Raw genomic sequence first — 24,630 nt, forward strand, 5'->3', positions numbered from 1 at the left:
TTGGCCTTTATTAAATAATAGACCTGGTGAAAAAATCCCGAAACCAATGTTTAGTTTCCGTCGGAACAGAACCATTAAGAATTGTCTGGTTTACACATTTAAAGAAAAGACTCGCAATATCCCTAATACTATCAATAGAACTCCCCTTCCTACTGGAAATTTCACCTGTAACACATGTTCCAACTGTGTATCTATGATCAAAAGAAACTTGATATCCTATAATGGTATAACACATAATGTAAAAAAATTCGCAAACTGTAAAACCAAAGATCTAATTTACATGATAATATGTCCCTGCAACAAGGCCTATATAGGTGAAACAGCTAGAGAGATTAAAACGAGAATAGCTGAACATAAGTCTGCCATCAGGACAAAAAAGAAATCTGCCCCACTAGTGGAACATTGGACAACACACAACCACAAATTAGAAGACCTGAAGTGGTGTGTGGTTGAAGTCATATCCCATAGTTTAAGAGGTGGAAATTTCAACAACAAAAGGAAAAAGAGAGAACAATTCTATATGTCTCTATTCGACACCTTCCGGACTGGCCTCAACAACAGAGAGGAATGGGAAAGAATAATCCTATAATCTTTGATATTATAGTTCTTCCCATATATTGAAGTAACTCTGAAAATAATATAAAAGTCTCATAATCTCTCGTTCCTTCTAAAAATGGGATAATCCGCTGACAAAGGGAATTCCCCTTGATATTCTAGGTTGTTAAAAAAGATTATTTAAATAGATATGGCATAACAACAGGGTGTGCGTTAATATAATATATATGCTAGATCCTTGCCAGTCTAATCTGAACAAAGAACTATCATCCAGTTCCTGAATGCATGCCGGGAGGGCCCGCGTCGGGTCATCCAGGGTCAATAGGACATCGTCCGCATAGAGACTAACCGTATGGACATATCGTCCCATCTTAACCCCTATCGCATCTGGGTTCTGGCGAATCCTCTGGGCGAACGGCTCCATATAGAGGGCAAAGAGAAGTGGGGAAAGCGGGCACCCTTGTCTAGTACCCCTTTCTATCTCGAAGCTGCGGGAGCTGCAGCCATTAACTCGAACTGTAGCCGAAGGGGACTTGTAACAATTAAAAATCATCGAACAGAATTTCTCTCCGATACCCATCTTCCGGAGCACCTGTTCAAGATAGGGCCAGTGAACGAGATCAAATGCTTTCTCCGCGTCCACCGCCAGCAACATTCTCTCTCCCGGGATCCGTGAGGCCTTCTCCAAGACGTGTACCACTCTCTTGGTATTATCGACTGTTTGTCGACCTGGGACAAATCCAGCCTGATCAGCCTCTACCAGGCCCGGCAGATGTAAAGCCAGTCTGGCCGCCAGAATCCCTGTATATAGCTTAAGGTCAACATTCAGGAGGGATATTGGCCTGTACGAGCCGCAGAGAGCTCGGTCCTTTCCTGGTTTCGGAATTACCGAGACCGTTGCTCTCAACAGGTCCGGCGGAATGGCTCCCGGTGCAGAGAAGGAGTTGAATAAGCGAGCAAGGATAGGTGCCACAACCGGGCAAAAGGTCTTGTAAAACAAGGACGTGTAACCGTCCGGGCCCGGGGCCTTCCCATGCTTGAGCCTGGAGATGGCGGCTATTACCTCCTCTACGTGAATACTACGTTCCAGGTGCTCCGCCTGCGCTGGGTCCAGGGCCGGAAGGGCCACCGACTCCAGATAGTCCGCTGTATCGTGCGGCAAAGGGGGCTCCCCTGTGTAAAGATCCTCATAGTACCTACGGAACACCTCCGCTACCGCTGCGTCTTCAGAGACCGCCACCCCATCAGAATCTAGCAGTTCTTTAACTAGGTTACGCTGATGCGCCACACGAAGCCTATTCGCCAGGAGTTTGCCACACCTATCCCCTCCCGTGTAAAACGCGTGTTTTAGTCGAAGCGCCGCGTATTCCGCCCTGTCCATATCTAATGCTGATAATAGCTTCCTAGCAGCCTTCAACTGTTTCCATATCCTAGGGGCCCCCGTACGGCGATGTACATGCTCCAGCTCTCTAACTTTGGAAGTCAACTCCTCCCTCTTGCGCTGTCGCTCTCTGTTCTCTGCAGAAGAGATAGAGATAAACTCCCCTCTCAGGACCGCCTTCAACGCCGCCCACTGTGTCGCTAGCGAGGTGTCTGAGTTATTGTTATGTGTTTGGGACTCCCGGATCGACTCTTCAATGTGTTTCACAACAGTTTTTTTATGTAAGAGGTTATCCCTAAGGCGGCAGACACCGCGGGTGGGGGAGACCGGTGGGAGCACAAATGTACCCACGACCGGCGCGTGATCTGCCAACGAGAGGACCCCTATGTCCGCCGTCGTAGCGGCGGCACACATCGGTCCGCTGACTAACAAGTGGTCTAACCGCGCATATGTCCGGTGTGCATGTGAATAGTAAGATTAGTCTCTACTCGTGGGGTGTAGTGTGCGCCAAAGGTCATGCAGGTCCAGATCAGCGAGCCGGGCCTTTCCTGCCTGTGAAAGTTCCCCAGTTTGCGGGTGTCTCTGCGCGGACCTATCAAGTGTGGAATCAAAAACCATGTTTAAGTCACCCCCTAGAATGACATGTCTGTCCGGGGAGGCAGTCACGTCCAACAGCGCCGAGTCTAGAAAGCTCTCTTGGTGGTCGTTCGGGCTGTACAAAGAGCCAATAGTGAACGTCACATCTCCCAGCTTAAGGCGGTACGCCAACAGCCTCCCCTTTTGTTCTGCGAGCTTGTACAGCACCTCCCCCCTGAAGGAACTTGCTATCAATATGGCCACCCCCGCTTTCTTAGAGGTAGTGGAAGAGAAAAACTGTGTGGGAAATTTGCGAGAGCGCATTCTATGACAGTCCTGTGTTAACAAGTGGGTTTCCTGCAGGAGACAAATGTCTGCTTGTGTCCCCTCCAACAAAGACAAGACTGCCCTCCGTTTAACTGGATTGTTCAGTCCCTTAACATTAAGGGTTACTACTTTAAGTGTCGCCATAGTCCTGAAGGCCAGTGTGCGCTAAGCAGCGGGCACCCAATCTGGCAGGGTGGGGCACGGGACGGCAGCGCAGGGGAGCTGAAGTGAAATAAGGCAATAGTATGTAAGACACTGGACGATTCCCCCCTTTCCCCCAACCTCTCCCAACTTCCCCCGAACCAACCCCGTGGCAACTGGCCAACCCCCAACCCAAATTCAAACAGCCCAATGTCCCGGTCATGTCCCAAAACGGACAAATCCGTGGAAAGTACGTAAAGTGGATGTCCGGCCACTCGTTCTTCCCGCCTCCCCCCCAACCCCCCTCCAGCCCCAAACCTGCTATCCTCAGAAGCTATGTCCTTCTCCCCCCGCAGCGTTTCTACGCCGTCAAGGCAACACCGTTCGTGGCAGCAGAGTCCCTGGCCGCCTCTCTCAACGCGTTGGCCATTTCCGCTCTGATGGTAGGTGAATCCGGCCTCCCAGCGCTAGCCACCGATCTCCTTCTCGCCGTCCGCCGTCGTCCTCCTCGCTCTGAGCGTCTCTGGCCCGGCATCGCTCCATCCTCCTCCGTCGCTGTGAGACCCAGTACCCCACATACGTCCTGCAAGTAGCGCATTTGGTGCATCACGCCGTTCCAGCGAAAGATAAGGCGGAAGGGATGCCCCCAAGAGTATGGTGTTTCATGCTCCCTCAGAAAGTCCGTCGCAATCTTGAAGGCCTAGCGTTTTTGCAACGTGATGGCAGACAAGTCTTGAAACAGCGCGACGGGCGTCCACGGAAGGTCAGCGGTTGCTTCTTGCGGGCCTCCGCCATTATGCGCTCCTTTACGAGGAAATCAGGAAGGTAGGCCAAGATGTCCGGTGGAGGCGCCGCCGATTGTCGCTGGCGGCCGACCCTGTGGGCTCTATCAATCCAGATCGGGAAGTCCGCTGGCTCACCCAGGATCTCTCTGAACATGTCCCTCAGGTAGCCAGTAACATCAGCTCCCTCTTCATCGGACGGGACTCCCCGGACCCGTATGTTGTTCCGTCTCGACCTGTTCTCCAGGTCTTCATTGTGTGCTTGGAGGTTCACATGCTGTTCCCTGAGGCGGAGTACCTCCTGTTGCAGGAGGACAATCTCCTCATCTCTCCGATTGGCCGCTGTCTCCACCGTTTCCATCCACTCACCAAGGCCCTCCACCTCACTGCGAACCTCGCGCACCTCGCTGGCCACTTCCTGCTTCAGTATCTGAAAGTCTTCTTTAAGCGAACTAAATAGGGCCTCCATGAAAGATCTTGTGACCGGGGGCTCCCCTCCAGCCGGTTCTCCCGAGTTTCTGGAAGAGCTCGGGACGGCTGCGCTCTATCACGCTGTTGTTGGGCCCTGCTGAGCATGTCCGGGAGCGTGCGATCCCCTTTCTTCACGTTCCGGCCGGTCGCCATTTGCACACCGTGGACCACGGCACGCCGCTCAATGGAAGATGTAATTCAAGGCCGCAGACAGCAGTTCACGGTGTTGCTGGGTCTCCCCTTATGGACCATGTGCGATCGAGGTGGGCTCCGGTCTAGCAGGGCCGTCGAGTGTTCCGTACCGTCGAGAACAAAATGGCGGCCGGGCGCCACTGTAAAGACCCTCCTACTTCTCCGACCAATGTCCAGACCGCCGGCCAGCACAGAGATCTCCCGGTCCGTGGCACCACCAACCGAACCGGACCTTTGCTAGGCGTTCCGCTCGGGGCCGGGGGGCGCGTGGCAACCCAAGCCGCTACCTCAGGGGATCGCCTCCGTCGCCTTCTCGGGGACAAAATGGCGGCTAGGCTTCTCCAAGAAGACCCTCCGACTCCAATGGCCACTGTGCGGGTTGCATACAGTCTCCGGGCCACAACGATAAGACCCCTCCGGGGCCCCTCGATCCGTAGGAGGGCCGAGCGTCCTGCCTCCCCGTTCCGTACTTCTCTCCAAACTTCATACAGGACCGGGGAGCGCGTGGCGTACCAGGCCGCAGCCGCGGTCTCGAATGGTACTATGCTCAGGCAGCGACCGCTCCTCCCCGCGGCATCCCTCGCAGGCTGTCCGTCCGGCTCACCAGCTTCAGCTTCAAAGGCACGGAACCACAGCAAGGAGGCAAACAGACGCCACGCCGTTTCAGCCGAAGCACCCGTGCCAAGGCTCGCCCAGGACCCTGCGTCCGGCAACTCGCGCCGCCTCGGCTCAGTGGTGCTCCGCAGTCAATTCGCCATCGCTCAAGTAGTCTTCTACAACGGCACTTGGGACCCAATTTTAACACCTGTACATACACCAAGGTCTCTGCCACCCTCCTCGCGGCCGCTGAGCTCCAGCGGAGGGAGAGAAGCTGTCGATAAAGGGCTCGGGCCTAGTCGGGCCGGAGGAGCTGCGGGAAGAAGCGTCTGCTCACCCCGCCATCTTGGCCACGCCCCCCAAAGGTAGAATTAGCTGTCACAGCTAGCCCACCCCCTCTACCTTTAAACCTATTCTGAATGTACATAGAGTAGCCTGGCGGAAGGGCCAGGGCAGGGATGGCAGTCTCATCATTGGTGAGCCATGTCTCCGTAAGGAAAAGTATGTCAGGGGACCTGTCTAGAAGCAACTGAAATACATCCTCATGGTGTCTCACGAGGGACCTGCAGTTCAGGCTGTAGACATTTAGGCTTGTAGGTTGGGAAGACTCTAAGGTAGTTGATGTGTCCTCTGTAGTTCTAAAACCGCATTTATTGCATCTGGTAGCTGAGATGTCTAGACGCCAGAAATGAGGCGCGCAAGGGGCCTGAGAGCGGAGGGCAAGCAGGTCCTCCCGAGAATATTGGGGCTTATGGGTCATCCCACGACCAGGGGTGTTGTATTTCCAGTGCTTTGGGTTCGTCCATGTCTTTCACTCGGGGATTGTCAGGGGATCCCGGGGGTTGCTATTCTAATACATCGTAGAGTTGCATACACACATGTTAAGTCATGGGGGGATATACAGGGCAGATACCTGTTCGTGCAGGGTACGGTAGGTGGAGATACCTTAGTTCTGGGGAATGTTTACACCCCCCCCTCCTCTGTCCTGGGGGCTGGTGGAGAAAATTATGACCATATGGGCAGACATACCTGAGGGCCTGGCGGTTGTTGGCGGCGACTGTAATGACGTGATGGATATGGCCAGGGATCGATGTAAGCCAGGGGGTCAATTAGAGGGCCGACACCCCACTAAATTATATTCCCTGGTGACGGGTCTCAATTGGGTTGATCCCTGGCATAGGCTACATGGTACAACGCAGGGCTACACTTATCTTTCTGCAGTTCATGATTCCTTCTCCCGCCTCGACTATTTATTTGTTCCTAGGGCATTTGACTGTAGGGTAGTGGCTGCCGATATTCTCCCTCGGGGGCTCTCAGATCATTCATCAGTGGCCCTTACTATAGGGGTCGGTGGGGCCCGTGGGCCCTTCAGGTGGCGTCTCTCAACATGGAACCTCCACAAGGAGGATTTCAGGGAACGATTGGAGGATGCCATAGATCAGTACTTGACGATCAACGTAGGCTCGGTTCGGGGGGCCGCCACCCTGTGGGAGGCAATGAAGCCCACAGTTTGTGGGGTGGACATTTCTTTTTGTGTGGCATTCTGTAAGTTACAAAGAGAGGCCTTGGTATTGAAGGAGGCTGCTATCCTTGAACTGGAGGTGCACAGTGGGGGCAAGGGAGGGAGACAGGCGCGTCGCCAGCTGCTGCTGTCACAGCAGGAGTACTCCCATGTCCTTCTCAATGAGGCTCGCCAGGTGTGGTTGGCTACCTGTAGCAAGATTTATCAGTAGAGCGATAAATCTAGTAAGCTGAGTCAGGGGTCGCCCCCAGGTTCTACCAGTTATTGTGAGGTCGGAGGGGCTACCCCTTTCTGATGTGTCGGCTATTGCTGGAAATTTCGCTGAGTATTACGCTGACCTGTACGCCCCCGCAGAATGCCTGTCAGCAGAAGTCATCGGTCGATTCTTAGATGACCTCCCGCCTAAGGCACTCTCAGATGAAGTGTGAGAGGAGTTGGAATGCCCACTTACTGAGGAGGAATTGGGGATGGCTTTGGGGGGATCTGATTCCCGGCATGGCTCCTGGCCCAAATGGCTTCCCAAGCGAATTCTTCAAAAAATATTTTCTGCAATTGGGGCCCCACTATCGCAAGGTAGTGGAGGAGGCTAGGGACAGGGGGAGACTGCCCGAGGACTGGAGACACACGGAGGTAGTAGTCTTTCACAAGCCCGGCAGACCACCCGAGCACCACGCCTCATATCGCCCCATCTCCCTCCTAAACGTCGAGGCCAAGATATTGGCCAAGGCTTTAGCGAACCGTCTCCGGCCCCATATAGCCTCACTCGTACATTTGGATCAGGCTGGGTTCATGCCCAAACGGGTGACCCGCCATAATATTCGACAGGCTTATGTTACGGTGGCAAAGGTCCGGGGACTGGGGGTGCGGGCAGCTCTGTTGTTGGCGGACATGGATAGGGCTTATGGGCCCGATGTAGGTAGCGCTTTACCGATCGGAATCGGCCGAAAATACCGATTTTCGGCCGTTTCCGATCGGTAAAGGGCTATCGAGATGTAGGGGCACATTTTCGGTAATTTTACCGAATCGTTATCATTACCGAATCGGTAAATTTACCGAATCGGTAATATTTACCGATTCGGTAATGATAACGATTTGGTAAAATTACCGAAAATGCAATGTAGGTAGCCAATGTTCCATCAGCACATGGCTTACAGAATCGGTATTTTACCATGGAATACAAATCCATGGTAAAATACTGATTCCTGTGTACATGCACATCTGTGCATGTACACATGTGCCATGTGACAGACAGACGTGCCCTTAGGGCATGTCTGTGTGCCACATTGCACACATGCCCGTTTTGGGGGTGCTAGAGGGTGTCAAAGTGACACCCCCTGCACCCTTGCCAAATTCGGTATTTACCGATTCGGTAAATACCGATTCGGTATTTGACTTTAATCCTATGGGCTTCAAAGGCCCATAGGATTCAATAGCAAATACCGATTCGGTATTTACCGAATCAGTAAATACCGAATTTGTAAGGAATCGGTAACGATTCCAGATGTTGGGACCTACATCCCATTTACCGATTTTGAAATACCGAATCGGTAAAATTCGGTATTTCAAATTCGGTAAATGGGATTTACCTACATCGGGCCCTTTGACTCTTAGAGCTGGTTCTATTTGTTCGCCCTTCTGCGACGTCTGAACTTTGGACGCCGGTTTTTGTCATATTTAACTCTGCTGTACACAGATTTAACGGCATCGATGCTGGTTGCAGGCTTTGTTTCCTCTACATTTCCCATTGGGCGGGGCACTAGGCAGGGTTGTCCGCTATCCCCTTATTTTTTTGCATTAGCAATGGAGCCCCTGGCCGCCTGGTTGAGGATGGAAGCCCAGGTGTCCTGCTTTGAATGGGCGCACAGATTGTCTGACTGCATAGCTCTGTATGCCGATGATGTCTTTCTCACCAACTTAGATAGGACGGGACCCGGCTGCTGCGCATAATGCAGATATTCAGAGAAATCTCGGGATTGTATGTGAACCCTCGGAAATCCACGTTGTGGGTCCTGGGAGACGGGGGCGCGCTCGGTGCTTGGGCTTCATCAGTGCAGGTGGTCCATGGGGTCTGAAATATTTGGGGGTGTACTTTGCACCCGTATGGTACCCTGTGCGTGAGGATATTAAGACCTGGTTTCACTTGCCCTTATCTATTTATGGCCGTTCAGCCATTTTTAAAATGGTCTCCCTCCCGCGCCTTCCTTACAAATTGCAGAATCATCCCTATCCGATCCCCCCGCGGTGGTTTCGTCAGAGGAATGCGGCCTTGGGACAGTTTGTTTGGGACAGTGGGGCGGCCAGGGTGGCGTTACGAACCGATTTCCAATCTACGTATTGCGGGGGACTGGCCACCTCAGTTATTTGGTCTTATTATATGGCGTTGCACCTGCTCGTCTTGAATGAGTGGTGGTATGGGGATAGGGCAGACCCGGCATATGCTGTTGAGCGACGGTGCATGGGGATCATACTCTACATACAATTCTTTACTCCACCCCATTGTGACGTTTGCTACCATCTGCCACACGGATTGGCTTTTAAATCTGGAGGCAGGATCTACGGAAGATGGGTTGGTGGAACAAACTGACTCAGGAGACTCCGCTTTGGCATAATGGTCGCTTTCCACAATTAGCGTCCCTACATGGGTTTCGTGTTTGGGATAATATTGGGATTTCCACCTTGGGTGACGTTATGCGGGGTCCGATCTTGAAGTCCTTTCAGGATATCCTGAAAGACTTTCAGATGCTGAAAGCCCAGTTCTTCAAGTACTTACAGTTCAGGCACACTATTTCTACCTACCTGAAGGGCTTGGAGTCCCTGCCGAAGTTCAGCCCAGTGGAGGTCAAAGTCTTTATGGGGACGTCCTTGATCACAAAATCTCCAAAACTATCTGTCCCTAGTAACACCCTGTTCCCCATTCATTACAACGCTTAAGGGAGGCCTGGGAGGCATTGTGGGTCAGATGGAAGAGGAGGACTGGACGGAGGCTCTGGCATCGCCGCTTGGGGCAGTCATCGCAATGAGGTTACGGCTCATTCAATTTAAGTACCTCCACAGAGTTTACTATACTAGTGCTAGGCTCTGGAGGGCAGGCTTGGTGGCCTCTCCAGTGTGTCTCCACTGTAACCATGAGGATGGGACTTTGTTACCTACTATCTGGCACTGCACGGCACTGGCAAGGTTCTGGAGGGGGGTGCTGGCCTGTCTCTCTGAAGTGTTGGGATGGGAGATTCCCAACTCACTGCAGTTAGTCCTCCTGCATCTGATGGAAGGGATTGGGGGCAATATCTACAAGCTCCATATTTTGATCCTGGGCTTTACCCTTGCGAAGAGAGATATAGATAGGGCCTGGAAGGCAGAGGTCGCTTCCTCGATTTCCGCACGGAAAACGGGCTAGACTTTTGTATGGGCCTGGAGATCCCGGTATTTAAGGCCAGGGGATGTCCCTGGAAGCATTATAAGATCTGGAGGCACTGGGCTGACTATCGGGGCCTGGAACTTGAGCAGCCCCAGGGCGATCAGAGGTGAGACCCCAGGGGACCTCTATATCTTTTGTTATTCGTTTTTCCTTTTCTGTTTTATTCTGATTTGTGATCCGATTATGGCCCTTGGGCAGGACAATTGTTTATGGTCAATGATGTCTTATATTGTACAATGGCAGTTCGTCTACGAGATATGTTGCTCTGGAATACATGGCAGTGTGTGGGGGTGGGGGGTTGTTGTTCTGCGGGTTTGATTTTATTTGTATTGCCCTTCATATTCTCTTGTTCTTATGGAAAATGGTCAAATTCAATCTGTATCTTGCATGCAACAGGTGTCTCTGGGGCTCAGAGATCTGCGCCATGTGTGATATTTTGGCAAATAAAATCTGTTTAAAAAAAATAAAAAACATAGCTACACATGAAACTTTTTTTTCATTTTTTCCTAATCATAAATAACATGCAACATTTCCTTGAGGGCCCAACTCCCGCTGCACATGTCCTTATTCCATGTGCAGCAGGCATTGTCTGTAACGCCTAGCCTTTGCTCAGGCCAGCGCTCTATCTGCTGTGCTTTACTAGGGGTCGAAGGTTACCACCTGGCTGCCTCTTGGCAGGAGCGCTTGATAAGTGCGGCTTGTCCCTGAAGTTTCCCGAAGCACCAGCAACACCAGGGGCGTGTGGCTGCACAAGGTGTATTTCAGCGTGTCCTGCTCTGAAATACTTGTAACTAGGAGTCGCAATTTACTGCCTGGCCATCTCCTAGTGGGAGAGGGCGGTATTTTTTTTTAAGTGCCAATGCAGGTATCTTCACTTTACATTGATCAGTAGGAAAATAAACACTACTGCATTACACATAAGAAAAATAATGCATGTAAGAGCAATGTAAAAGATACATGGGGCAACAGCAATTGTCAAACAAAATGGATGGGTATGCTCAGACGTGAGTCCCATGCTCTCCACACCACTGGATTCAAGCAAGCCGGGCTGAAGACGGCTGGAATGCCAAAAACCGGTCCTCGGAAGCTTGTTTTCCAGTCCAGGGAAGGCATGGCTTGGCTGTTCGGGCTGGACTGTTCCCATGAGGCACAGGGTCAGACTGATTTGCATATGGCCATGTCGGAACTGGGGTGGTGTGGAGTGCAAAAAAACGATGGATTTAGGCCCAGATCTCTGTACTGGGGTGAATGTACGACATTGTTCTGCATTCTGTCCATCAACTGTGGTTTTTGCAACAGCAATTGTCAACACTCAAATCATAGTAGGACAATTGTACACGTGGTTTACCTTAGATCCCGGCGACAACGGAGTCTTTTGGTGTTGTGGTGGAGTTGGGGCAGCAAAGGTGGGACTTGGACGATGGGGCACTAGACATAAACGGAAGGAAAACAGAAAAAAGGTATGTTTTTACCCCATTTCCTTCAATTCCGCCAAATCAAAGTAGGAGGTATTCCTGCCACAGTTGCCTCAACAGAAAGGCACATCATAGTTAGCTCCACTAAATCCATTGCTCTACTCCTGCCACCAGCTGCTTCGGAGTATGGCACCGTTGAGGCAGGTGAAGATTCCTGACGGACTCTGGTGGTCTTTCACCCATGGACCGGCCAACATAGGGGGGTGGGTGGACTGCCAAGTCGGCGGGGGGGAATCAGTCGAAAAAGCGACTGTTGGTCCTTTACCACCAAGATCTAAACCCGGCCCTAAATGCAATAAGAGCTACTTATGTTCAATGAAAATCATTCTGAGCTACTAAAATATTATTGTTGTCGTAACAGTGTAAGATTATATTTGTGGCCATCACATGCAAAACTACGATCTGTGCTCACCTAATTTCATCAGACACTGTAATATTAGTGATAGACCTCCCCAGCACTGCATGAATGACCTTTCAAATATCAGCCGGCTCTGAATATATTTTCGAGATTCAACTATTATTCTCCAAACATCAGCTAATGAGTTCTGACAATACATACATTTTCATCTCAAATACATGCTTTACATTTTTTTATACATATATTACTAAACCAAGCAAAGCTTCTAATTTAGTAGGGTGGGCTGCACACAAGAGAGTTACTTACAGGTCGAGAGCTACCAGTGGCTCATGAGCTGCTTCTTGGGGAAGCCTGGTTCAGAACTAATCTATCTAAGCTAAATTCTGTCTTTCGTCAACAGTATTTTATGAAAGCTCAGCCTCTGATGCAGCCCCGAACAAGGTACTCCAACATAGAATCTAATATGAAATGAATAATCTTCTACAGTAGTTTACAGCACCACAGTTTGAGGTGAAAATCCTTCGAGGAGCATATAGTAGTATAAGGTGATAAAAACAAAAGCTAATAGCTGAGAGGATAATGGTAGGAAGCAAAGAAGACTAGAAAAGCATCAGTCAGTTCCTGTTTTTTCTAGGAAGGCTGAAATCAGGAGCCTGGATACAGTGTTTCCCCAAAGACAGTTAACTGGTTGTGAGGTAAATAACTGCCCACTCAGAGTCCTTTATAACGATGTGAATTAGTCAATCTACAAAGGAGGAGTTGGGCCAAGAAGGTTTTGTGTGTTTAAGGTGATGTTTGCACACACCAGAGTAGCGCCATCCCACAAAAAAATGCCCCCAGGGGTAGAAAAATATAAGAGTATTAAATTACCATTTTGCTTTTTGAAATCCTGAGCCAAGCATCAGGTCGGGTGGGCGGGGCTGTCTGCCTCAGCCAGCCAGGCAGCAGCAGAAAGCAGTGATAGTCAGGGCGCTTAGGTTTAAAGTGTGCATGCCTGTTTGGCTGGGCTTTTTGTGAGAGCAAGCCAGGCATATGCAGCGTAAACCTCTCTTACTCAGCTGGGTTAGAGACAGGATAGGGCTTCAGTGCCCTCAGGAGTGGCGAGAGAGGCCGCTCCCTCCAATCCTGGCGCTGCCCTCACGCAGCATGAGAGCAGCGCCAGGATTAGTTACTGCAGTTTCCTGGAGACTGCCTGCCTGGAGAAGACCCAAGCGAGGAAGAGGACATTGTGCATAGAAGGCAAGTGGGAATATTTGATCTTTCTTTCTTTACTTTTATTTTTGGCCCCTCCCGCCTCACCACCCTTCTACATGCCAGCCGCCACACGTGCACACCGTATTAGAAATAACCTCAGACACACAAGGAAGCATGACGAGGTCTATGGCTGTGTTGACCTACTTCCCAAGAAAGTTGAGACCAGAGATGTTCTGCCATTGCTCACCTCCACAGTCTCCTGAAAAGCTGCAACTGTTCTTTCCACTGCTGCATTATAGGTAAGGCTGTAATTGGCAGAGGGAGGAGACGCAGGGGGCAGCAGGAACAGACACAGGAGGCAGCAAGCAACTAGGAAGATCTGCAAAGCTGAGCCTAGTGCCAACTGTGTGGCACCGTGGGATCAAACAGCTTTGTAGGGCTGCGAGAGTTATATTTTAGATCCAGATGCCAGTCATCCAAAATACCCTACTGTTTGTCTGCAGCTGTAAAGTATGTTTTCCAAGTAATTGTCATTTCTCTTTCTTTTTTAGGCAGCCGCTGATGCCTGTAAATTGATGGGACACCGGATGTTTTACAGCCAAATGATAGGTGATCAACTACTGCACCAGAAACAAAAAATAACAGATTTAATAGACATAGCAACCATGAAGGATTATATGCAAGTAGGAACCTTTTAAATATGTTTACATATTGTGTAATGCTAAAAATAATACATTGAAATAATTTTCTTTCATGCTAATCTCTTTAGATCTAGAAATAAACATATTCTTAGTTTTTAGCATCTGCCCTGAGGAGTTCTAATCCTTACTATGCAGTGTCACGATTCTGATCATTCTATCTGTTAAGTCCACACTACTGGAACCTACTTGAAGATGATCTGAGCCTTCTCTCTTCTCTTCCCATTTTCAAACCTGCTTTAAAAGCACACCTTCTATACCCGTTTAGCCGCCACAATTAATTCAGTGTTTTCTATACTCATCTCTGTTTTCCCTATTGTTTTCTATGATATATGTTTTGTTAAGCCTACGTATTGTTTCTTAGCTAGTCATTATCCAACCTGCATCAAATCTAAAGACTGTGCTCCATTCGCTATATAATCTCTTGACATAATTGTTGCTAAAAAAATGATAATGGATGACTCACCCTTCCTATGTTTCTAACTTTTGCCTTTGAGTATAAACATATTTCCCATTGTCATTGTTAGATTTTTCTGTTTTCTGCTACCTTTTCAGTCCCAAAATCCAAAAACTTTGGGTGGCAATGGGACTAGACGCTTTAAGGCTTTTGAGGTAAGATCTACAATTTTTCACAACAATCCCTCACATCCTTTGTGGCACCTTCAATATGTTTTCCACAGTGCATTACCTTAAAATCAAGTCAAGTCAAGCAAGCTTTATTCGACGATTGTCATAAAAGCATAAAATCCATATAGAAATACAGTTTAAAACAAATAAAAAAGGTTAAAAAATGAGCACATTCTTTCCCTTTAAAAATTTAGGAGATATAATACTAATATATTTACATAAGGAATTATTTAACATTACCTCAAAAGGGATTTGATTATCACCAGGGGGAAAGTTAATCTATTAACAAACTGCTTCTGATAGTCCATGCCCACCTCAAAAATTTTGCCACAGCTACATATACAGTCATATTTGTACAGGTACGTATTATTCTAACTGCAGCCAGGCCGCTATCCGTACCCAGCAACCTGCACATTGGGCATAGCCATGTTCGTCGTGGGGCCGCATACGCTGGGCATTCAAATAATAAGTGACCAACAGTTTCTGAAAGGGCCGGGCATGCTGGACAGCCGGCTTTGTCCCCCCTAGACCACTTGCTAGTAAAAGCCCTAACAGGTAGGCTTCCAATTCTCAGTTGGAAGTAAAGTTTGCGATCTAAGGGTTTTGAGATAACATCCCAGAAGTCTTCCAGGTACGGTCCCTCCTTAAAATCCATAAACAGACCGGTCAATGAACAAGGAGCTGTGGTCCTGAAGATCTTAACAGCCACAAGTTTCCAATACTGGTCCTTTAAAAACTTCTTGGGTGGGAACCTTGCATTTGTTGGGTCTTCCCACAAGTCTCGTATTCCCAGATCAATCAGAACACCCCTGATGTGTACTAGCCACTTAATTCTATGGGAATTACCACTTCTAGTTATATCTAACAGGCCCCTTCTGTACGTCTCAAATTTTGGGGTTGTCCAGAGCCGCCTCCAATATAAAACTGGACGTAAAGAGGCAATAAGGGCTATTGGGGACAAACCCAGGTCATAGAGAAGGGGATTCAAGGGGGTACTCTGTGGTAGTTTTATCAGATTCCTGAGAAATACATTTTCTGAAGCTGACATCCCCCTTAAGTTCTCAGATCCCCAAACTTCTACCGCGTATAAAGTGGAACTAACCACTTTTCCATTGTAAACCGCTAATACAGGAGCTATTGGTTTAGTGAGGGACCTGGAATGCTCCAATCTCAGGGCACCAGAGAGTTGGCGATGTTTCAGAGTAGTAAAAACAGTTTACTCCCTGACCTGATGCACAGCTCATGCTACTTATACTACTATTCAAGTTCAAAACTAATTTCACACAATTTTAAATTATTTTCATTTGGTTTTATTCACCATATTTTCTTTTTTTCTTTTTTCAGTTTTTCATTATTTCATATTTCAAATGTATGTATCAATTATTCAATTTGAATTTGTTTCCTATACATTGAATCTTTGGTGTGATACTGTTCACACTCTAACACATCCCAAAACTAGTTATCACATAACAGTTGAGAAATGGTTGGCCCGATGCATTTCAGGACCCAGTCCCTTCTTCGGGGGCCGTTCTGTGAATAAGATACATTTTAATCATTAATTATGTTGCTTCACATTTTTTCTTATTTACACATATAACCAAGTGTCACATTTCGGCTTCAAATCAACCATTGAAGCTACATATTCTAACTAGTCAACATGTCTCTCAACATATTCATTCAATATCTATATAGTAGTGCACTCAAGGGTTATCAAGCTTCAATCTTGAATTCTAACAAATGTTGCGTTTTTGTTACATTGCATTAGAGCTGAGTCTACCTCTTCTTTTCTATGAAAACCGTACTTCTCTATCATAACCGACTATATGATCAAGATGCTGAAATTTATCGCCGGGACTTAACCGGGAGTTATTTATGTTGTTTCAATTTAGCGAGAAACGCTGATTTTATGCTCATAGTCGTGACTTTAATGTTTAATGCTCTCAAAGTTTACCTTTTAGTTTGGTTTGGTATCCGTGAAGTAACGCCACGTTTATGCACTTATGGATGCGAAAAGCTGTGAATAAATAAATAGTATTGTGTTGCTATTCTAAATACATACACAACTCAAACTTAGATAGGGAAAACAGTGTTATATATAAATGTTTGTGATTGGTCGTACCTTAGAAGGTAGAGAGGAGTTCCTTCTAGCGTTTGCCGTCGGGTTATTCAAAAAATGTTTTCCTTCATATGGGTTTCTACCTGTGTGTTTAAATATAGGTGGGTTCAGAGGCTAGTTATTAAATCTGTGGGTCCTAAACCCCGTACTAAAGGTACAAATTTGTGGTTCGTTACCGGTTCAATGCGGGTTTCTCAGTAGGTAATCGCTCGTTTCTTTCTCGGTCTGTTCGGAAAATCCGGCAGACTGAAATCTCGCGGGGTTTATAAACACGTTTCTTTCCGTGTTAACTGTCTTCTATCTGAAGACTGAAACTGATTGTTAAATAGAGTCGCCATTTTGAAAGAGGAGATTTTACTCTCTGGAAATAGCAGAGTAGACCTGCGAATGATACAGCGTACTAACCAAACGATAAAACAGTGTGAACTTTTAAGAAGTAAAGTGAATTTCTTAATTTGGTTACGAACCCTTTTCTTCGAATCCATTAACTGTGGATTACATAAAAATGAATTAATAGTGGTAATTTCCCTTTATTTAAAGAATGGATATGGTCTAAGTAATCATTAAACGTGGGGGATGACCGAAGCTTTACTTCTACGGCTGAGGCGATTGAAACTTAAAACTATATGTTCGTGTATGCGCATAAATTATCTTAATACTTGATTCATAGATAGCTCTAAAAATCGGCTCAATGTGTACATTTGTTTAAACAACAGAATTCAATGACTGGTTAGTTGTCTTGAAAGAGTTCAGTTATCATGTTAACAATGTACACTTATACATATCCTGATTTGTTGGCATTACAAGTTAAAGACTCAGTAGTGGTTCTGTGAATTGTATAACATTTGTAAATATTCAATTATAAAAAGCACCCCATGTCTAATTTATCATTGAGTCCTAGTGGCTCCATTGTTTGAAATTTTTTATTAACATGACTTCCCTTTGGGATAAGAATTTTTGATTGTCCCTTCCTGATTTAATTTCTATTTTCTCAATAACCAGGAATTTTAACTGTGAGATGTTATGTTGCTTTTCTACCCAATGCTTAGCTAAATTGGACTTGGTGTTCTTGGTCCTTATCATGCTTTTGTGCTCTCCAATTCTGACTTTCACTTTTCTTTCGGTTTTGCCAATGTACATGAGTCCACATGGGCATTTTATACTGTAAATTACGAAGCTGGAGTTGCAGTCTGCTGTTAGTTTAAGTGGTATCTGTTCTCCAGTTCTGGGATGTGATACGAACGATTGTTGCATGACATTATTGCAGTGCGTGCAATTACTGCATTTCTCCATTCCTTTATATTGGAGTGTATCCTTTTTCCTCGAGTTCTTCAATTCCTCTTTTAAATTCCTGCTTCTTGTATATGCGCAAATTGGTGTTTTTTGAAATAAGTTGTGGAAGTCCTCGTCTTGTTGTAGCAGTTCCCACCGTTCAAGTATTATCTTTTTGATGTTTCGAGACTTAGTGGAATACTTTGATACAAAAACGTTGCTGGATTTTGAGGATAGGTTTTTGGTGCTTGTAAGTAAGCTTTCACGGCTCACTTTGTTTACTTTTTCTTCAGCTTTGTCGACACATGAGGTTGGATATCCTCTTTGCTTGAATTTCGTTTTGATTCTTTGTATGTCTTCTTGTTGTGCTTCATCTGTCGAGCAAATTCTTTTACTCCTCAGCATTTGAGAGTATGGTAAGTTTTCAATTAGTTGAGGGTTATGAAAGCTTTTGAACAATAACGTATTGTTCCGATCAGTGGGTTTGACGAATGTTTGTGTGTGTATTTTGTTTTCTTTTTTGGTCATTTTTACATCCACAAATGATATTTCTTCATTATTTATTGTGTAGGTGAATTTTATTCTCGGATTTTTTAGGTTTAGTTCCTCTATATTCTTTTCGAGTGTCTCCTTGGGTCCTTTCCAGATTACAAAAATATCATCTATGAATCGACGATACATAAGTAATGAAGTGCTCCAATTGATATTTGTCAAGATGTGTTGCTCCTCGAAAGACGCCATAAATATATTCGCGTATGTCGGCGCTCCTCCAAAACCCATGCTGGTTCCACTGATTTGTAGGAAGAATTTTTCTTCGAAATGAAAATAGCTATGCTGTAGACAAAAAAGTAATAACTCCAAAAGGAATATCTTGTTAGCTCCAATCTCTTCTATTTGTAGTAATGCCATTCAACGGCTTCTATTCCTTCTTTAAGGGGTATAGATGTATAAAGCGAATTAACATCTATTGTGCAGAATGTCCTTTCTTGAACGTCTTCTAAATGTAGTTCTCTCAATACATTTAGAAAATCAGTAGTGTCTTTAATGTTAGTCTTCCATTTAATTATACATTTTTACAAAAAGGAATCTATGTATTTGCCTAGAGGCTCAAATATTGATCCTATTCCCGACACAATGGGTCTAAAAGGTGGATTTTTCAAATTCTTGTGCACTTTCGGGAGCATGTACATATGAGGTCGTTTGAGGTTAGTTTCTGTGAGAAATTGCAAAGTCTTTGTTGAGATCCATCTCATAGTTAGAGCATTTTGAAGTATTGTTTCCAATGTCCTTTTTATTTCATCAGTAGGGTCCATTTCCAATGGTAGGTATGTTGTGTCATCCAATAAATGTTCTTTGACTTTTTGTTGGTAAAATGAGGAATCCATTATTATTAGAGCACCTCTTTTGTCTGCTCTTTGAAATTCTAAATTTTCCATTTCCGCTAGTTGTTGGATGGTTTTCCTTTCATTTTTCGAAAAGTTAGTTGTGTTCTTTGTGAGGAAATTAATGCCAATGCCCATGTGGACTCATGTACATTGGCAAAACCGAAAGAAAAGTGAAAGTCAGAATTGGAGAGCACAAAAGCATGATAAGGACCAAGAACACCAAGTCCAATTTAGCTAACCATTGGGTAGAAAAGCAACATAACATCTCACAGTTAAAATTCCTGGTTATTGAGAAAATAGAAATTAAATCAGGAAGGGACAATCAAAAATTCTTATCCCAAAGGGAAGTCATGTTAATAAAAAAATTTCAAACAATGGAGCCACTAGGACTCAATGATAAATTAGACATGGGGTGCTTTTTATAATTGAATATTTACAAATGTTATACAATTCACAGAACCACTACTGAGTCTTTAACTTGTAATGCCAACAAATCAGGATATGTATAAGTGTACATTGTTAACATGATAACTGAACTCTTTCAAGACAACTAACCAGTCATTGAATACTGTTGTTTAAACAAATGTACACATTGAGCCGATTTTTAGAGCTATCTATGAATCAAGTATTAAGATAATTTATGCGCATACACGAACATATCGTTTTAGGTTTCAATCGCCTCAGCCGTAGAAGTAAAGCTTCGGTCAGCCCCCACGTTTAATGATTACTTAGACCATATCCATTCTTTAAATAAAGGGAAATTACCACTATTAATTAATTTTTATGTAATCCACAGTTAATGGATTCGAAGAAAAGGGTTCGTAACCAAATTAAGAAATTCACTTTACTTCTTAAAAGTTCACACTGTTTTATCGTTAGGTTAGTACGCTGTATCATTCGCAGGTCTACTCTGCTATTTCCAGAGAGTAAAATCCCCTCTTTCAAAATGGCGACTCTATTTAACAATCAGTTTCAGTCTTCAGATAGAAGACAGTTAACACGGAAAGAAACGTGTTTATAAACCCCGCGAGATTTCAGTCTGACGGATTTTCCGAACAGACCGAGAAAGAAACGAGCGATTACCTACTGAGAAACCCGCATTGAACCGGTAAGGAACCACGAATTTGTACCTTCAGTACGGGGTTTAGGACCCACAGATGTAATAACTAGCCTCTGAACCCACCTATATTTAAACACACAGGTAGAAACCCCTCTGTATATATTTTAAACTGCTCAGTTTTACATTTCCGCCCCCCCACCCAGGCGAGACTAATTCGCCGAGGTTGGGTTCATAATCACGCACTGGGAAGCTAGCAGGTCGACTTTGGGCGCCATCTTGTGTTGGGAAGGCTGCCCGGCTTGCTCTGCGCCCCTCCCGCCCTCCCAGGGTATTTAACAGGCGCTCACTCGATCAGTCAGTAATTGACAATGTTTTGCCTCTGAGGCGGAAGCCGGAGGTTTGCTCTCTGTATTTTCGAAATTTAAAACGATTAATTACTATATTCGTTTTTGTGTTTTAAACCTCTGTATATATTTTAAACTGCTCAGTTTTACATTATCGCCCTCCCACCCAGGCGAGACTAATTCGCCGAGGTTGGGTTCATAATCACGCACTGGGAAGCTAGCAGGTCGACTTTGGGCGCCATCTTGTGGTGGGAAGGCTGCCCGGCTTGCTCTGCTCCCCTCCCACCCTCCTCCCGCCCCGCCCCACTATGTATATTAATAACAGAGCCGCCCGACCGCGCAGCGGGCGCGCCGGCGGCGCGCCGAAGGCGCGCCAAAGGCGAGCCCGTCTGCGCCCGTCCGCGCCTGGCCCGGGCCTAGGGCCATCCCTCCTGGTCCTTCCCCCCCTACCCCCCGCATCTGTTATACAGCAGCACAGCTACTGTCTCTACGCCCCATGACCAGTCACTTATGTTGCATATCCCACCCTATGGCTCTGCCTACAAAGCTTGCAGCATACTGCCCTGGCTGTCACGTTACATTACCATCCATTCGTAAATCTACTCAGACTAGCAAGCACCATCCCCCGGAATCTTACACCATTGCGCTCACAAATGTCCGCTCGCTTGGCAAACACAGCCAGGACATTCATGAACTGATACAGGACCATAAAATAGACATCCTGTTCATGACGGAAACTTGGATGGGACAAGCATCTGACCCGGATCTTGTCATAGCCGTCCCTGCGGGGTTTACCACTTACAGACTGGACCGGCAAACCAAGAAAAAAGGCGGCGGCATTGCTATCATTGCCCAGGACACCTATAGCGTAAGGCATTCGCTAATTCCTCAGACTTCTTGCGAAGCACTGGAATTCGCAATAAAACTGACCCCTTCCTACACCTTCAAAGGGATCCTTCTTTACCGTCCACCGGGACCCAGGTGTGACTTCCTGGGGGCTCACAGATCCTTTCTGGAAACATCCGCGCTGGAGAACTCCTCACCATTCTAGGTGATTTTAATTTTAATTTTGATGTGCCCGACAATCCCGATACAGCCACGCTTTTAGCTGACATGTCCACTTTTGGTCTATCCCCTTTGGTTCATTCCCCCACGCATGAAGGAGGTCACACGCTAGACGGCATTTTTTCTAATGCCTCGGGCCTCAAACTCACAACAATACTCCCTTTAATTTGGTCGGATCACCATCTCATCCTGGCCTCACTTCCAGCGAGCGACCCCCCGGCCGACAAACCCTACCCTACCCCCGGTCTCCCCTACTTGGCATGGGACGACTTAGATGTAGGCAGACTGGAAACCATGCTTAACGATACCCTCCCTACGTTATCTCCGGACCCTAACAATGCCATGTCCCAATTTCACAACTGGGTGAGCTCAGCAGCCAAAGAGCTGGCTCCAGTTAAACAACGGTCACGCAATAGATCCACTCCCTCGGCCCCATGGTACTCAGAGGTACTGCGTACCCAAAAGCAACTGTGCCGAAACAGAGAGAGACACTGGCGGAAGGGTTACTCACCCGAAGCCAAACTCCTATATAAAGAGTCGGTAGCAAAATACAAACAGCTTATCCTGGACGCTAAAAAAAAAGTATTATTGCAATAAAATTGAAACCGCCCAAAACTCTAATAAATGCCTATATGAGACTACCAAACAACTGGCTGGTTTCTCTGTGGATCTCACACCTCCCCCGTCACAAACCCTTTGCGACGCCCTATCTAAGTTCTTCTTTAGCAAAGTTGACGACATTTACAGGGTTTTCTCCAACAATGCTACTCTCTCTCATAGGTCATCAACTCAACCCGAAGGACCCATTCTCTCGCAGTTCAGCGAGGTCACGTGTCCGCAGGTGCTAAAAACAATATCCACCATCAAATCGGGGTCGGCCCTCGACCCGTGTCCCTTGAAGGTCCTCAGACCTATCATGGAGGCAGTCTTACCCACTATAACCAACATCTGCAACTCCATGTTTAACACTGGCATCTACCCCGAGTCACTAAAGAAAACCCTAATAAAACCTTTGCTCAAAAAACCCACCCTTGATAAAGAAGAACTCAAAAGCTACCGCCCCATCGCCAGTCTCCCACTATTAGCTAAAATAGTGGAAAAAATTATGAATGTCCAACTCTCCTCCTTCATCGAGGATAACAAATGCCTAGATGAATCACAGTTTGGCTTCCGTCGCTTCCACGGAACCGAGACGGCCTTGGTCAAAGCGGCGGACGACATCAGATCTATCCGGGATGCGGGAGGCACCGCCGTCCTGATATTACTAGACCTGTCGGCAGCCTTTGACACGGTCGACCATTCTACCTTGGTCGACCGTGTCGAGAGCATAGGCATCCAAGGTAACGCCAAAAATCTGCTTGCCTCTTTCCTCGACAACAGGACCCAGGTCGTCACTGTGGGACCTTTTGAATCCTCCCCCCTGTCACTACCGTGTGGAGTTCCCCAAGACTCATCCCTCAGTCCGACACTATTCAACATTTATGTGTCGGACCTTGCCAATGTCATCAGGGCACACGGGATGAGCCTCACTTCATACGCTGATGACACTCAACTGGTCCTTGCCGTCAAAAATGACGGGCTCCAGAAAGCCAACATGTTCAACCAGGGTATGTCGGCTATCGGGGACTGGATGTCACATAATTGTCTGAAGCTAAACTCCGACAAATCAGAGGTTGTAATTTTCGGTAATCTCTCTCCGGAGTGGTCCCCCCTTTGGTGGCCTTCATCCATGGGCCAGCCCCCAGTCCCAGTCGACAAAGTGAGGAATCTGGGAGTCATGTTTGACAACCGTCTGAACTTCCTTCCTCACGCCAATCAGATATCCTCTTCAGCCTTTCATAAACTCAGGCTCATCAAAAAAATTCTGCCCTACTTACCTGAGAACATGGCGAAAACGCTGGTAAGCTCCCTGGTGCTCTCCACCCTAGACTACTGTAACGCTCTGTTTCTAGGGGCCCAGGAGAGAGTGTTAACAAAAATGCAGTCTATACAGAACGCGGCTGCCAGGCTCCTAGGGCGAATCCCTAAATTCCATCCAGTCTCACCCACCATAAAACAACTCCATTGGCTTCCAGTGAGGAAGAGGATTAAGTTTAAAGCCTTATGCCTGGTATATAAGGCTTTACACAACGCTGTCCCAGCGTTCTTCACTCAGAACCTCACCCCCTACTGTCCATCCAGAGCATTGCGCTCTTCCAGCTCCCTGGACCTGGTGATCCCCCGAACTAAATCTGTCAACTGGGGTGACAGAAGATTCCTTGTGGCTGCTCCAAAACTATGGAACACACTACCTCATTCGATTAAGGCCAGCACGTCCTTATGGTCACTTGGCTTTTTAATCAATGATCTCCTAGTCCCCTGTTGGCCAAACATTGCAGTTACTTAGCGCCGAGATGCCCACGGGCCTTCGTTTCGCGCTTTACAAATGTCATAATAAATAAATAAATAAATATGAAGGAAAACATTTTTTGAATAACCCGACGGCAAACACTAGAAGGAACTCCGCTCTACCTTCTAAGGTACGACCAATCACAAACATTTATCTATAACACTGTTTTCCCTATCTAAGTTTGAGTTGTGTATGTATTTAGAATAGCAACACAATACTATTTATTTATTCACAGCTTTTCGCATCCATAAGTGCATAAACGTGGCGTTACTTCACGGATACCAAACCAAACTAAAAGGTAAACTTTGAGAGCATTAAACATTAAAGTCACGAGTATGAGCATAAAATCAGCGTTTCTCGCTAAATTGAAACAACATAAATAACTCTTTAAGTCCCGGCGATAAATTTCAGCATCTTGATCATATAGTCGGTTATGATAGAGAAGTACGGTTTTCATAGAAAAGAACAGGTAGACTCAGCTCTAATGCAATGTAACAAAAACGCAACATTTGTTAGAATTCAAGATTGAAGCTTGATAACCCTTGAGTGCACTACTATATAGATATTGAATGAATATGTTGAGAGACATGTTGAATAGTTAGAATATGTAACTTCGATGGTTGATTTGAAGCCGAAATGTGACACTTGGTTATATGTGTAAATAAGAAAAAATGTGAAGCAACATAAT

General features: G+C 46.5%; 1 protein-coding gene across 1 annotated transcript in view; it reads left to right on the plus strand.

Moving 5' to 3' along the window:
* Positions 1-24,630, plus strand: part of C8HXorf58 (chromosome 8 CXorf58 homolog) — a 767,449-nt gene that overhangs the window by 569,591 nt on the left and 173,228 nt on the right. The window contains exon 6 of the mRNA XM_086933357.1: positions 13,538-13,669. Within this exon, the coding sequence (XP_086789483.1) occupies positions 13,538-13,669 (132 nt within the window). The remainder of the gene's footprint in view (positions 1-13,537; positions 13,670-24,630) is intronic.

Source organism: Lissotriton vulgaris, chromosome 8 (assembly GCF_964263255.1).
Source record: "Lissotriton vulgaris chromosome 8, aLisVul1.2, whole genome shotgun sequence".
Lineage (NCBI taxonomy): Eukaryota > Metazoa > Chordata > Amphibia > Caudata > Salamandridae > Lissotriton > Lissotriton vulgaris.